Source organism: Geospiza fortis, unplaced genomic scaffold, assembly GCF_000277835.1.
Source record: "Geospiza fortis unplaced genomic scaffold, GeoFor_1.0 scaffold227, whole genome shotgun sequence".
Taxonomy (NCBI): domain Eukaryota; kingdom Metazoa; phylum Chordata; class Aves; order Passeriformes; family Thraupidae; genus Geospiza; species Geospiza fortis.
The window spans coordinates 652189-665586 of NW_005054567.1; the positions used below are offsets into that span (position 1 = coordinate 652189).

A 13398-nucleotide genomic window follows, 5' to 3' on the forward strand; every position below is an offset into this window, starting at 1 on the left:
ATAGACAATAAATACTCTTGCTGACTCGTAGAACTGGAGGGGGAGAAGCTGACTTGTTGACAGCAGAAGCTCAGCATTGGGATTCCAATTAGTATTGCTGCCCAGTTGCCAGAAGGATTGGAATATCAGACTGGTTGCCAAAATAATGCGCAGTGGCTTTCACTTCATAAAGTTCAAGTGGTGATTTCCCACCATTTCTCAGAAAACCCTGCAGCCATTCTGTGACAGCAGTTGAGTCCTGTAGAAAACCCAGGGAACTGGCAGTTTGAGCCAACAAGAGCCAAGCCTTTTGCTTTAGCCACTACCATTCCAGTCATTGTGGTGATTTATTGGCCACTGTGGAACAGCTTCATCCTGATAGACGTGCTTTAGCAGCCAGGAGCAAGCATTTAAGCTCTGCAAACAGCGAAAGAAAAACTGCACGATAGTGCCATGTACCTGTGTGGCAAGAGCTCCAGAGCAGCTTTATGCTTAAAAAAGTTCACAGTTTTTGTCTTCTTCAAAGGTGGTGACTTTCTTCTTTGCAGTTGCAGACACTGTAACCTTGAAGAACTCTCCAGCTCTCTGTGCTCATGCCTTACAGCCCCAGTCTATGCTTCCAGGGCAGAACAGAAACTATGGGTTTTGGCTATAGCTGGGCCCCATGGTGATTCATGTTAGCACCATTTCAGTGTGTTATTCTCTTCTGACCCTGTTGATTTTTTTCCTTTCCACAGACACAAGACAGTATCCGGTGTTTGTGGGTCACAAACCAGGGCGGAACACCACACAGAGGCACCGGCTGGACATCCAGCTTGTCATGGTCATGAACAGGACCCTCTACGTTGCTGCTAGGTCAGTAGCCTCCTGCTTCAGCACTCCTCTCTGACTGCTTTAAGAGGAGCAAGGAGAGCACAAGGAATATTCTGAGCTCTTCTCTGATGGATACATTATTTTTAGGATTGTATTGCACTCAGAGAGAGCTTTGCAGCCTGTTAGTAAGACATATTAGAAACATTGCTAGATGATCAACTAAAGTTTTGCGATGTGTTACACCTGTGTTTTAGGGCTACATGCCTCTGCCCTCCTCTGAGACCAGCAAGAGGGAAGTTGCCAGAAATATAATTTAGTTCCATGGAGAAGCAATTCCACCCTCATCATTTTATTCCACTTTTGTTCACCAGTAATGACAAATTTTAGAGAATATTTATTCTGTGCACAGATGTATTTTTAATAAGAATTATTAGAATGAAATTTTGCTGATTTAGGCATGTTTTTGGTATCTTAAGACAAAGAACTAAACATGCTCCCTCAAGGTTAATTGAATTTAGTGTCTTGACTTTTTTTGGAGAGCTATACTGTGCAGACATTAGTGTGTCTTTTTATAAAAATTGCGCATAGAGCCACCCATTCAGTTTGCCTAGCTCAGCTTGCACTGTCAACCTCAGTGGGCCTACACCCATCAGACAGCTGCCAACCTTGCAGAGATTAACATATATTAACACTTCACATCCCTACCTGTTGTTAGCAAAGAAGATTGACAACCTTAGAGTGGAATTACATGAGAGATGCAGAAAGAGTGCAAGATGGGTCCAGATTAGCAAGGCTGGGTGGTCCAGATTTGCAAGGGTGGGTAGTCCAGTTTAGGAGCTCTTGGACCCAGATGCTGTTTGGGACCTCCCTGCAAGCTGCCTGTCAAGTAGTAGCTTGTTTCCTGCCTGTTTTCTGGTCCTCCATTGGAAAAACACACACCTTTCTGCATGTGTCACATAAAACCAGGCTGTTGCTGCAGATGGGAGAAGTGGTGGGTGGGATGGCCGAGAGTGAAGTGTAACAGCTGCTGAACAGGCAGCCTCTCACCACCAGCCCTGTCTGTAAAGCCCTTGGCCGCCTCTGGGAGCTGACTGCCTTTCTTCTCAAACAGCCACTCCCCATCTCCTGGGTGGTCGGATGTGTCCTGTGGGGAAAGCTGCCCGTCCATCTCTGTGCAGCACCACAAAATTGGTAATTGCATTACACCAGCACAGTCACTGAGGGACACTTTCAGAGTCATGTCCCTGGCTGCTGGAAGAACACACCTGTTCCATTACCCAGCCATGGCAGCTGCCCTGGCTGATTGCAGCTTCCCAGGCTCCTTGCATACCCCTTGCTGCATGGGGTCTGGGTGGCAGAGCTCAGGGTTCTCACGGCAAGACCTTGCATGGAGTCCAGGCAGACAGCAAGTATCCTTCCACAGGAGCTGCCATGGTGGGGGTCACAGGGCACAAGGAGAGATCAGCCCCGTGGCAAGTGGCAAAGCCCTGTGCTCTGCCTGAGTTCTGAGACTGGTATTTTTGCTGTTTTTTAGTGGGATAAAGAGTGGGGCAGGACTGAGGGTTGAATAGGTTTGAAAGGTGGTGGCAGGATTTCCTCCTTTTCATGACTGAGCTCTCTTTGCTTTCCTCATTTGTTTTCCTTTAAATTAGGAAATTATTTGCAGTGAGGTGGTGGTAAATCCTCTTTGCAGATTTTGCTTTGCTGTTTTCATAGTTTGTTCCCAGACTGAGATTGATGCAGTTAGACTGTCTCAGTGCCCAAGTAACTGGCTTTAGAACAGGAAAACCCGGAGAACAGTTTTGGGATATGAAACAGTTTTGGGATGTGTGCACAAATTATAAGAAGAATGCTAATATTTGGGGGAAAACATGTACTAGTATGTGAATAGGCATTCTTCCTCATTTGTATAAAACAACTTGCTACAATGAGAGTGCTTATATAGTCCTAGGATCTTGTGACCTACAAAAAAGAATAAAGACCTGATCTGTTTTGTACTTACACAGGCATGAAAAAAATCTTCTTACACTTTTTTTCCTTTGGTAACTCAAAAGCTCTTTGACATATTCTTCCCCCCCTCCATGTTACTGAATAAAGTCCTTCCTGGGCTGACAAGACTATGTGATACAAGTTGAAATTCAGAGATAATTTTTATCTCTAAGTAACTAACTTCAGAAAATGAGTCATCCTTCAGTATCTAGTGTGGATGAAAGTTTGTAATTCAAATACTGCATTTCCTTCAAAGGCAGTAGTAAATCTAGAGATTGGAAGCAAATTTGTACACAAGCAAATGTGTTTGCCAAAGAGTTTTGTAACAAGATTCGTTGAAAACTGTAGCTAAATAAATCTTTGAGTATTATATGAGATATTGCTTTCATGCTTTTTTTATGCATTGAAATACAGCAATCCTAAGTTTATATTTTATCCAATTATCTGAAAAACAACCAAAACAAATGGTTAAATACTGAGCATTTTTATTTTAGCACTGTTGTGTTTAGGTTGGGGAGTTTTTTGTGTGCTTGTTTTGGAAAAATCCAGTGTTGACTTTTGCTGGCAGTTTCAGCCCACCAGAAAGGCTAACTCAGATTTGAGAACTGCTTACATTTTATTAATGATCAACTGGCATAGAACAAAATTTCTGTCAGTCCACTGCTTATTTTGTCATATGGGATACACAACTCCTGTATTAGCTATTACCAAATAAAGTTTTGTGTCATTTCACAAAGGCATTATTTCATGTTATCAGACAGAAATACACAGCCAACATAAATTAGAATAACTCAGTCAAAGGCCATTAAGCTTTACTCTCTGAACAGGCTTGCTAAGGACTGGCTCTGCCATCTTTTTTCTCGTGGGAAGGATACTCCATCCTCATCTCTCTCTCACTGGCCCACACCCAGGCACACACATCCTTTTCTAAGTTTGCTGTGTCTCCTCCTCCCATTGTCTTGTGCCGTGGCAGCTTTTGTTCACATTATCTGCCACCCCTCCTGTGGGTGTGTGAACCAAACAGGCATGGAGCAGGGTATGGGAATGCTCCCTCCTCCTTTGCAGTTACGTGTTTCCAAACCATGCTCCGAGTGCCAAGGGTCGTGCGCAGCCAGTGGCATTATTTAAATTCCCTTCCTCGACAAGATTATGCCATGGCAACAGAACTCTGTTCTGCTGACTGGAGGTGGGAAAAACGGAAGCTCTAGGATTAAGTAAATTTGTGTTAGAATAACTTAATTAGCAGTAAACTGTACACATACCACAGCTAGTAAAAAGTAGGAGTTGGGCAGCAGTGGGAAAAGGAGAATGAGGACAATCCCACGTTTTCTGTGATTAGGGAGCCCTCCCCCAAATTTGACAGCTCTTTTGCTGTCTACTGACACTGTCAGCAACTGTGCTTCATTTGTGGCTTGAGAAAATGATATGTAATTTTCCTGATGCTAACCTTCTTTCCAACAATCCCATAACTTAGCTTTGGAGTTTCATTTGAACTGTTCCTTAAATCAGAGAGTAAGTCCTCTAAAGACTGTTTCATTGAGGTGGAACTAAACAACTCAGCTCTTTCTCAGTACCACTGCTGTATTTTCTAATCGTCTTGTTGAAAATGAAAAAAATTGTAACCTCTGGAAAGCGAGGCTGATGAATAAAATCAAGAGCTGTGCTGGAAGAAGGGTTTTAGAGGTCCACCCGCACCTCATTTGCAATTCAAGAGATGTTTTCCCCCACTTTTATATAGCAGGAGTGACAGCAATAAAGAGTAATGCACATAAAAAGGGAACCATGACGTAATCTGTGAAGCTGATATTGTGCTAATAGGTAATTTTATTCCAGAACCAACCCTGACCACTGCTCTGTCACTGAAGTCAGGCAAATAATAAATCGAAGTATTAAACCAATCTTGTAAGTAAATGACAGCTCTGGTTTTAGAGTCTGGAGGAGAAGAAAACCCATCAGCTCCTCAATTTGGCATCTTACAAAGAAAACAGCTTCAAGCTCCATAGGAGAAAAATTTTCAAAGCTGGTTCTCTACCACAATACTGCCTCTTTTCTTCACCTGAGAGAAGTCTTGTTTATTTCTCGTGTAGCAGTATTCTGTGTTTGCCTTAGTTAAAGAGACTAGCATTGTTTCCCAAAACCCAATAAATATGAAGCTAACCTTGAGAACAGCAATTTCTGAAATGGAAAGAGCCTATGTCCTGCATGCAGCAGGCCCTCCAATGCTGTGGGTCAAACTTCAACTTTCTGCATCTTGAAAATATTCAATTTTATTTCACCGAAAAATGATATCTCAGTCCCAATTTAATGTGCTAGTTACTACAACTTTGTAGATTGGTGTTTTTTTTCAACTTTTGGGTTCTATACAGACCTGTCCTTTTTCTCTGTTTACACAGAAGAGAATGTCTAAATATATCTCTTTGCCTGATTAGCTGTGTCCATTTCCTCTTTCTAAGAACAGATTGGCAGCTAATTGTAGAGAGGGACAGGTTCTTGGGGAAAATAGGAAAGTAATTGTAAGGAAAAAGTGTGAACTTTTTTCAGAGAAATATTTTACAGTTTAGTTTGGCCAGCAGCTTGTGAAGAAAAGAATAATTTCTGGGAATAGTTGTGTGCTTTTTGTCTACCATATTGTCAATTAAATTGTAACGAAGGGAAGGGAAGGCAAGGCAAGGCAAGGCAAAGACTTCATTTTAACCTTAAGTGGCTCTATATGCCACAGTGACATTCAGCCCAGGAATCTGGCAAAGGATGCCTAAAAGCTATTGTGGCTGATTTCAGGATACAGAAACACATCTGCATGCTACATTGTGGCATCCTGGTGTAGGACTGAAAGAGCAGAAATCTTGTGAGACTTATCTACTTTCCCAAATCTCATTTGTTCAAATAATTGCTTTTGGGAAAGAATCTTACTTAGGAGTTTTGTAGCACTTTCCTATTTTTTCTCTTAATGGGAAGACAAACAGTTTTTATGTGAAAATACTTTTGTGGGAGAAGCAGGAGATGCTGCCAGTAATGTCTTCTGGTAAGACCTCTGATTTTTTTTAAAATGGATTATGGATTATCTTGTGATAGATACCTCTTTTATAGAAAATGAACTGTCTGACTATTCCATTTGACATTGTATTCTTTGCCTTTGTTGACAGGGACCATATTTATACTGTTGATATGGACACATCACATACAGAAGAAATTTATTTTAGCAAAGTAAGTAACTTTTATCATTACCCAGAAAGCAAGGACACTAGAACAAGCTTCAAATAAATAGGATGATAACATTGTTTTAAAGAACTTGCCAGTACTGCTGTCAAACTGTAATAAGCAAGTAAGATGGCATTGCTAATCATATTTGTGGAGAGCTAGAATAGCAATCGTGTCCTCTGCGAATTTCTGATATGTGGTTTAGCTGGGCTGATAAGCAATCTGTACTGAAATATGGTGAGGTCCCTGATGGAACATCTGTCAAACATCTATTCAATTATATGCAGCAGTTTTCTATAACATCTATACTATCCCAATTAAGTCTTCTGAAACTTCTGTCATAAGAAGCAAGTTACATATTTTCATTTGCACAAATTTTTTTCACTTGTGCTAGAACTGACTAAATGAAGTCTTACTATAACATCACTTTGTAGATGTATTCACATTATCTCTATGGGAAGTTACATTCAAACAAAGAAAAGCTTTGTCTGCATTACTGCATTGTGTATTAACATGAACATACTGAAAATAATCTCCCTTCAGCTCCTTTGCATTTCATTCATGTTGTGTAACATATGTTGAACACAGCCTTGGTCTGACAGAAGATCATAAAAATTTGGGCACCGGATGAATTCCACTGGAGGAAGGGACAGTGCTTCATTGTAACAATGAATGATGGTGAAAGTGAGCTTTTTAACTCATCAAAGAGTGAGGGCACAAGCTTGCAATGGAAATGAACATTCATGGTTACTCTTTCAACTTGGACCCCTCCATGAATGCACAGTGCCTCAGTTTACTGATCAGGAACACTGTCAGAATTATCAAGGCAATAATGTCTAAGGTGATGCCATCTTAGGCCATGTGATTTTAAAGAAAACTTCATTATAATTAATAAGGCTTCCACATTTGACCATTTTTGAAACTCATCTCAAAAAGCAAAAAAAAAATGGCTGAGATTTAGCTGTAAATCTTCTGGAGAAACAGTGTTAGCAGATAAAGTCAGCAGTGTCTTGGTAGGTGAAAAACTCTTGGAGCTTGTTAGTTGAATTGAAGTGGTAAGAAGTACCTGAATTTTATTTATTTCCAGATCTAAAATGTTGTCTTTGGGAATGTATCTTTCATTTAGAATCCAGTGAAAGTTTGTAGTCCATAAATTACAATTCTGATTTGTAGAGCAATATCAGTTAAAAGAAGAGAACATCTACTACTTTTAAGAAAAGTACACGTTTTTCAAAGTTCACCTATTGTTGGATTCTGTTTGTTTAGGCATTTAAGAAAGAGGGATGGATTTCTAGTCTCATGAATTGGAGCCAAAACAAAGTTAAATGAACTATCCACATCACTGAATTTCCATTGTTTCATTGTGGTGAATTAATCATGGAGAAAGAGTGCAGAAAACTTTCAATAAATGTATGTTCAAAGCTAGTCTCCCCTATGGGACTTTACTTCTGAAATCAAATGTGAAAAACCTCTGAGTTCTAATTGATTTCTTTCTTTATTCTTGCAGAAATTGACATGGAAATCTAGACAAGCTGATGTAGACACATGCAGAATGAAGGGAAAACATAAGGTAGACAATTTTCATTTCTTCTGCAACTGCCACTTCAGTTTAGTTGCATCACTATTATCTCAGGCTGCTGTCTGTGATGTGGAATGGATCGTGCCATCCACTTCTTACCAGTAATTGCTTTTCCCATCAACTTACTGAAGACTTTAATTTGCAAAAACAGTTCCTTTCAAATTTGATAAAATATTAGGACAGAAGCCACAGCAATATCCTGAAATATTTAAGGCATGGAGCAGGTCACAGTGCTTAGTGTACCAGTTTTGCTTACCATTGCTTCAAAAGCCAAGTGCTGCTGTCCATCCCCCTGTGGGAATTTACTGAGAAGTTCAGGAAAAGCATCAGAAAAGATGAATGTGGGACTGTAGAAGGACTGTTTCTCACACCAGTTTCACCCTCCTGGAACCTATGACTGGCATAAGTAGTATCATAGTTAGGTGCAGACTCTTTGATTCTTTACATCTGCTTCCCCTTCTAGTTAAAGAAGCTTTATGCCAGTATATTGTAGTGGTGATGTCACTGTCTGACAGTGGCACAGGTGACAAAATCAGATTTTTCACTCTTCAGGAAAGCAACAGTTTTCAAACAAAATTCACCTTTGTCAACAGCAAACTAGGAGCTACAAAATGAATGCTTTATCTTCAGCTCTTTGTAATTTTTAAGCCACTAGAATATAAATTAATTACAAATTGCTCATTGTTAGTTAAACATAGTCAAAATAAGGCCAGAGTATCACAGTGGGTACCAGCCAATTTAATTTTAAACATGTGAAATATCACTGCTTAAAAATGAAAACAGATACTCAAAATGCAGTAGCTGAAATAGGTTTTTTTTATTTTTCTTCAGGATGAATGTCATAACTTTATTAAGGTTCTCCTAAAAAGAAATGAGGATACACTGTTTATCTGTGGAACAAATGCATTCAACCCTTCTTGCAGGAACTACAAGGTATGTAATCTGTTTGCAGAATTTCACTTATGCCTTGTCTTTTGGTTGGATGTATTGTGACTATGTTGGCAGTAGCATGAGATTGTCCTTCACCTGTGCGCCATTCAGCTCTGAAACGTTTGTCCTGACTTGTTTCAGTGCTACCGACTTCAATGTGGATTGGATTTCCGAGAAAATCTCAGACTGAGTACCTAACTCTTTGCAGCTCCTGCACATCAAGAGTATTGCAGCTTTGCATTGCCCCCCCATAGGTACAGAGTCCTTCAGATCCCTGCTTGGGGCTGTAGTCCCACCTCAGAAAGTTCCTCAACTTGTCACTGACACTCACATCAAGTCATAGACTAATATTGGGGGTTACTGCTGAGTAGCATGTTCTAATATTTCTGTTCTACTGCTCTCAATCACAAAACCAGTTCTGAAGAAGCCTGGGGACATAGCAAGCAAAACGTGAGTTTCTTGTGAGCCCCCAGGATAGGGATGCTGTGGAGATCCTATGGCTTTGTGTGCTGTGGGAGTGATGGAACAGCTAATTCCGCAAGGGGCACTACAGCAGGACAGAGAAGTATTCCTCACTTGCTGGGCACCTGCAAAGCCAAAACATTGTCTGGAGCAGTGTAGAAACTCTGCTGCTCCCTGCATACTTGACGTTAATGCTCTGAGGCCAATTTATTCCTTTGGCATAGTGTATCTCAGGAGTCTTCATTCCAGTAGGACCCACTTACTGAAATATTTCCCATTTCCTTAGGCTTTCACCATTATATTCTGATATAACTCCCAACAGTGGATGTCTCTGGTGTAGCTTTGAAATTAATTTATTTAGGCATTTGACATCCAGACTCTGCTTTTCTAGGCACTGTTATGTCCCACAGGTAATTTCTCATCTTTTTTTCTGGAAAAATAAAATTCAGTTTTACTAATGCTGCTCCTGACAAAATTACAACTGCCATTTAGGTTTTGGGTTCAGAGTTATTGGAAAAAAGCAGAATAAAGATGTTAAGAGCCAGGAAAACTACTTCCCTAATGGTATTCACTGTGACTGGTGGTCTTCCTTGATTTTTGTGCAATGATGCTTGACCTCATTTAGCCACTGTAATGGCTGCAGTTTAGAAAACACAGGAGAGAAGTGCAGGGTAGTCTTCCAGTCTGTGGAGGAATAACCAAATTTGAGTAATACAAGCATGTGTCATGGTAACTGTGAGGTACAGTTAGCTACTCTGTTAACAGCTGTTTCTTTTATTCTTTCTTTCCTTGCCTGCTCCTAGTATGCAATGAAGCTTCTTGATCACTGGGCTGTATTTATTCTTCTACTACAGTTTGCAATTTTTAATTTTTAATCTCTGAATTCCATTAATGAGGCTAACAAATCTCAGCCAGTCTCCTTGTGTGGAAGGTGTCTTTTAGATACAATTATAGATTTCTTTGACATCTTGATGTGAGGCATATAAATGGCCTCCTCCCCCTTACTCCAGAGTTTTCATCCCCTGTGATGCAGGGCTGGATAGTGATCCCTCTGGCAGTCTTCAGAAGGCCTCTGCAACACCTACCCTGGCTTTTCCTGCATGTATGCCTTCATAATACAGAGAGAGAACTAAACGTGTGCCAAACAGAAAGCAGGGCTGCCCCTCAAGTGTGCCAGTGGTTGTGAGAGTGAGCCCAGCCTGTGGAGCTTGGTGCAGGAAAAGTTACTCAGGACTCTAACTCATTTCCTCTCACTATCATGTGAAATGCTTTTCAGCCTTTGAGTAAACACAACTGACTCCCCTCAGAGTGGACTTAGACAGAAAGGATACATGACAGAAAACAAATGATCACAAATCATCCACTGAAGGGCTTAGAAGCTGTAACGTACAAATTAAAAGTTTATTTAAGCGCTGTGTGGGTTGTCATGCTCTGTGAATCTTTACTGTGTGTGATCTATAGAGTATGCGATGGACAAGTTGCATGAATATGCTACAAAGGTTCTTATTCCCAAAATACTGTAGTATAAGCATCTTAAAGGGGTAACAGGTGTACAATTCTCCTTTAGCTCACCAAACCTTCTTGAACTTCATGTAAAGTCAATCTGTATATTTGTGTCATTTTCAGTGCCCAGGGTGAATTTATTTCCCAGGAGTTACATATAAGCCTCAACATTTACAATTCCTGCACAGATTAATTCTTGCCTGATGGTAAGAGGATTCTCTATGACACCAACTCAACTGGTATAGTAAAACTTGAAGAGCATCTTTCTGAATATGCAAATCAAGGAAGACAGCACCACTGTTGAGACTAGAGCAGAAGGACCTCTGGACTTGGGGGAGAAAAATGCACACAGAGATAATTGTCCTAGTGTTGTTTCTTCTGAATGCTGTGGTTTGCAGTCTTTTCTGTGTATAAGAGCGCTTCTGTTGGGTTGCTGGTGAGGATAAATTTTGGAGCCTTGCCAGAACCACAGACCACATAGACTGCTACAGTTCAAAACAAAACATGTGTGCAGATAAAATATAGACTGAAGACTTCAGTAAAATGTGTCAGGGTGAGAATTATTAGCTCCAAAGAAGGCCTGACTTACTGGACATACTTTTTTCAGGCTTATTTTATTTAATGCCATGATTTTTTTTTCCTAGTTTTTACTTCATAGTCAGGAGTAGAGTTAGAGAAAGGGTCTTCTCCGTGCCCAGAAAAGAAGAAACACTGTCATAAGCGTCATCCTGGGTAAGAAGTTTTGTTTCTTTGTTTCTCTATCTGAGGAGCTCCCTTTGATTTTTCAGATGGATACCTTGGACTATCTGGAAGAGGAATTCAGTGGAATGGCCAGGTGCCCCTATGATGCAAAGCATGCCAATGTTGCGTTGTTTGCAGGTAAAATGACAGTGATAAACTTTTTACTTTCTGTCCTGCCCCCAGGCTTGGTGTAACACTGTGCCTCTTGCTTGAGCCCAGAATGCCTAAATCTAAATTGTGTCAAACAGAGTAAACCCTGACTAAAAAGAGGGGGTAAGGAAATCCCTAGCAAAAAAAGCCTTCCCTTCTTTGAAATTAACTTCACTGTCATCAACATTGCATAAAGCCTCAGTTTCCCAGATCAATATTTCAGTATTTCCTGTATTCTTGATAATATGGCCTGTGTGAGGCACCATTTTTGGCTGCATTCAGCTTCTGTGAACGTCACAGGAAGTCAAGGCTTGTGTAAGCTTTAATTAGGATTAAGCAGGATATGCTCATTAACAACTCTAAGTCTAAGCTAACATTCATAATAAAAGGAAGTTACAGAAAATGCTGTGGCATGCCCTTTTCTAGATCTAGAAGGAAAGGAAAGGTGATTTTTTTTTTTAAGCTGAAAACATCTTACTATGGTCTTATCAGCTGCTGTAGACAAAAGGAGAGAAGTGTATTGGCTAGTGGTGATTAATGCTGCATGCAGCATAATAGTGTTAACTCTGATTTCTACTATGATAGTTAGAAAAAGTGAAATCTTATAAATGAGGTCAATTTTGGCTGTTGATTGTATCGTATTTTTTTATATCTCGTCAGAAATTCCTGATTAAATTATCTCTTTATTGAACTTCTCCTAGTGTGAACCCTGCTGATCTTTTCTTAGATCTGGCTGATAGATAGGTGGTGAAAATAATAAAAACATCATGATAATGTGAGTCTTCTTCAACAGGTGTGATGCTATAAAACAGAGTCGGGGCGCTCACATGGAAATAACTAAGCTATTCCTCTGAAGATTTAAGACTTAAGCCATTCTCAAACAAGTCTATAGCCAAAGGGCTCTATTAAGCACTACCATGTTTGAGGTATCATCATCTGCCTCACAAAGGAGAGATTTTGTAACCTGTTTCAATTTTTTTTTTTTTTACTTTTTATAGTGCAAATAAATGGTCCTTTTGTTCCAATAATAGTGATGATGATAGTTGTAGTATGTGATTTCTTAATTACAGTCACAGGCAGGAATATACAGTAGAAATTCTCTAACTGTAGCAAGTAATTAATAAAACATGGAAATAGAGAAACTCCTTCAAAGAAATATTTTTCCCATGTATCTCAGACTCCCTATCCTTCGTGCAGCCTGAATGACCTTTCAGAAGGGTCTTTCTCAGTGTATTGGCCAAGAACGAGTTTATGACCAGCCTATTGTAAACTTTCACTTTGAATGCAGCTGAAGTTCAGAAAGATGACTCCAAATTCGTCACTGCAGAAATCCTTGAATTATTTGAAAATAAAGAGAATATTTATAGAAATGATCATTCTCCTTCATGGTGATTCAGAATAAATTTGATACAGTTCAAATAAATATTTGTAGAATATGCCTCGTAAATCTGCTAGCTTCAGAAAATCCCTGCTATATGTGTCTTACATATTGATACCCATGCTAACTTTTCGGAGTGCAACGAAAAGCAGTTTCAGAACAGTTTAGGGCACTAATCCAAGTTATCTGAGTTTGTTGGATGCACTTACATGAGTATGGCTCTTCTCGCAGCCTGTAACTATTTCAGCTGATATATGCGAATTGTAGTTGGTCGCAGGAACTTGGCAGGAAAGAAAATAAGAGTGTGGTTGTATAAACATGAGTTCAGACATCCATATCTAAACAACTGAGCTTTTTATTCTATTTTAAATTGGGGAGGGGGACACATGTAGTAATTATTTTTTCTGTTTTGCTAAGAAAAAATGATCATTCTTAAGTAGCCAAATAAGGACAAGAATTGCATGAGTCAGAACGAAGCATACAGTACTGCTAATAAAAAACAGTCTGAATTTTAAATCTGGAGCTGAAATTCACAGACTCACAGTTTCTAGGGTTGGAAGGGAGCTCTGGAAATCATCCAGCCCAACCCACCCTGCCAAGGCAGGGTCATCTACAGCAAGTGACACAGGAATGTGTCCAAGTGGGGCTTGAATGCCTCCAGAGAGGGAGACTCCAC

The 13398-nt window shown here is 39.9% G+C and overlaps 1 protein-coding gene across 2 annotated transcripts in view; it reads left to right on the forward strand.

Moving 5' to 3' along the window:
• The window catches only part of LOC102040638 (semaphorin-6A-like), a 66341-nt gene extending 54064 nt beyond the window's left edge, over window positions 1-12277 (forward strand). Inside the window, exons 3-8 of one of the 2 annotated variants that reach the window (XM_005429693.2) lie at window positions 717-834; window positions 5925-5985; window positions 7487-7549; window positions 8390-8491; window positions 11242-11332; window positions 12138-12277. In XM_005429693.2, the coding sequence (XP_005429750.2) occupies window positions 717-834; window positions 5925-5985; window positions 7487-7549; window positions 8390-8491; window positions 11242-11332; window positions 12138-12151 (449 nt within the window). In that variant the 3' untranslated portion in view covers window positions 12152-12277. Of the gene's footprint in view, window positions 1-716; window positions 835-5924; window positions 5986-7486; window positions 7550-8389; window positions 8492-11241; window positions 11547-12137 lie in introns of those variants that run through there. The other variant, XM_031064191.1, reaches the window with a different exon arrangement.
• Window positions 12278-13398: the final 1121 nt, after the last annotated feature.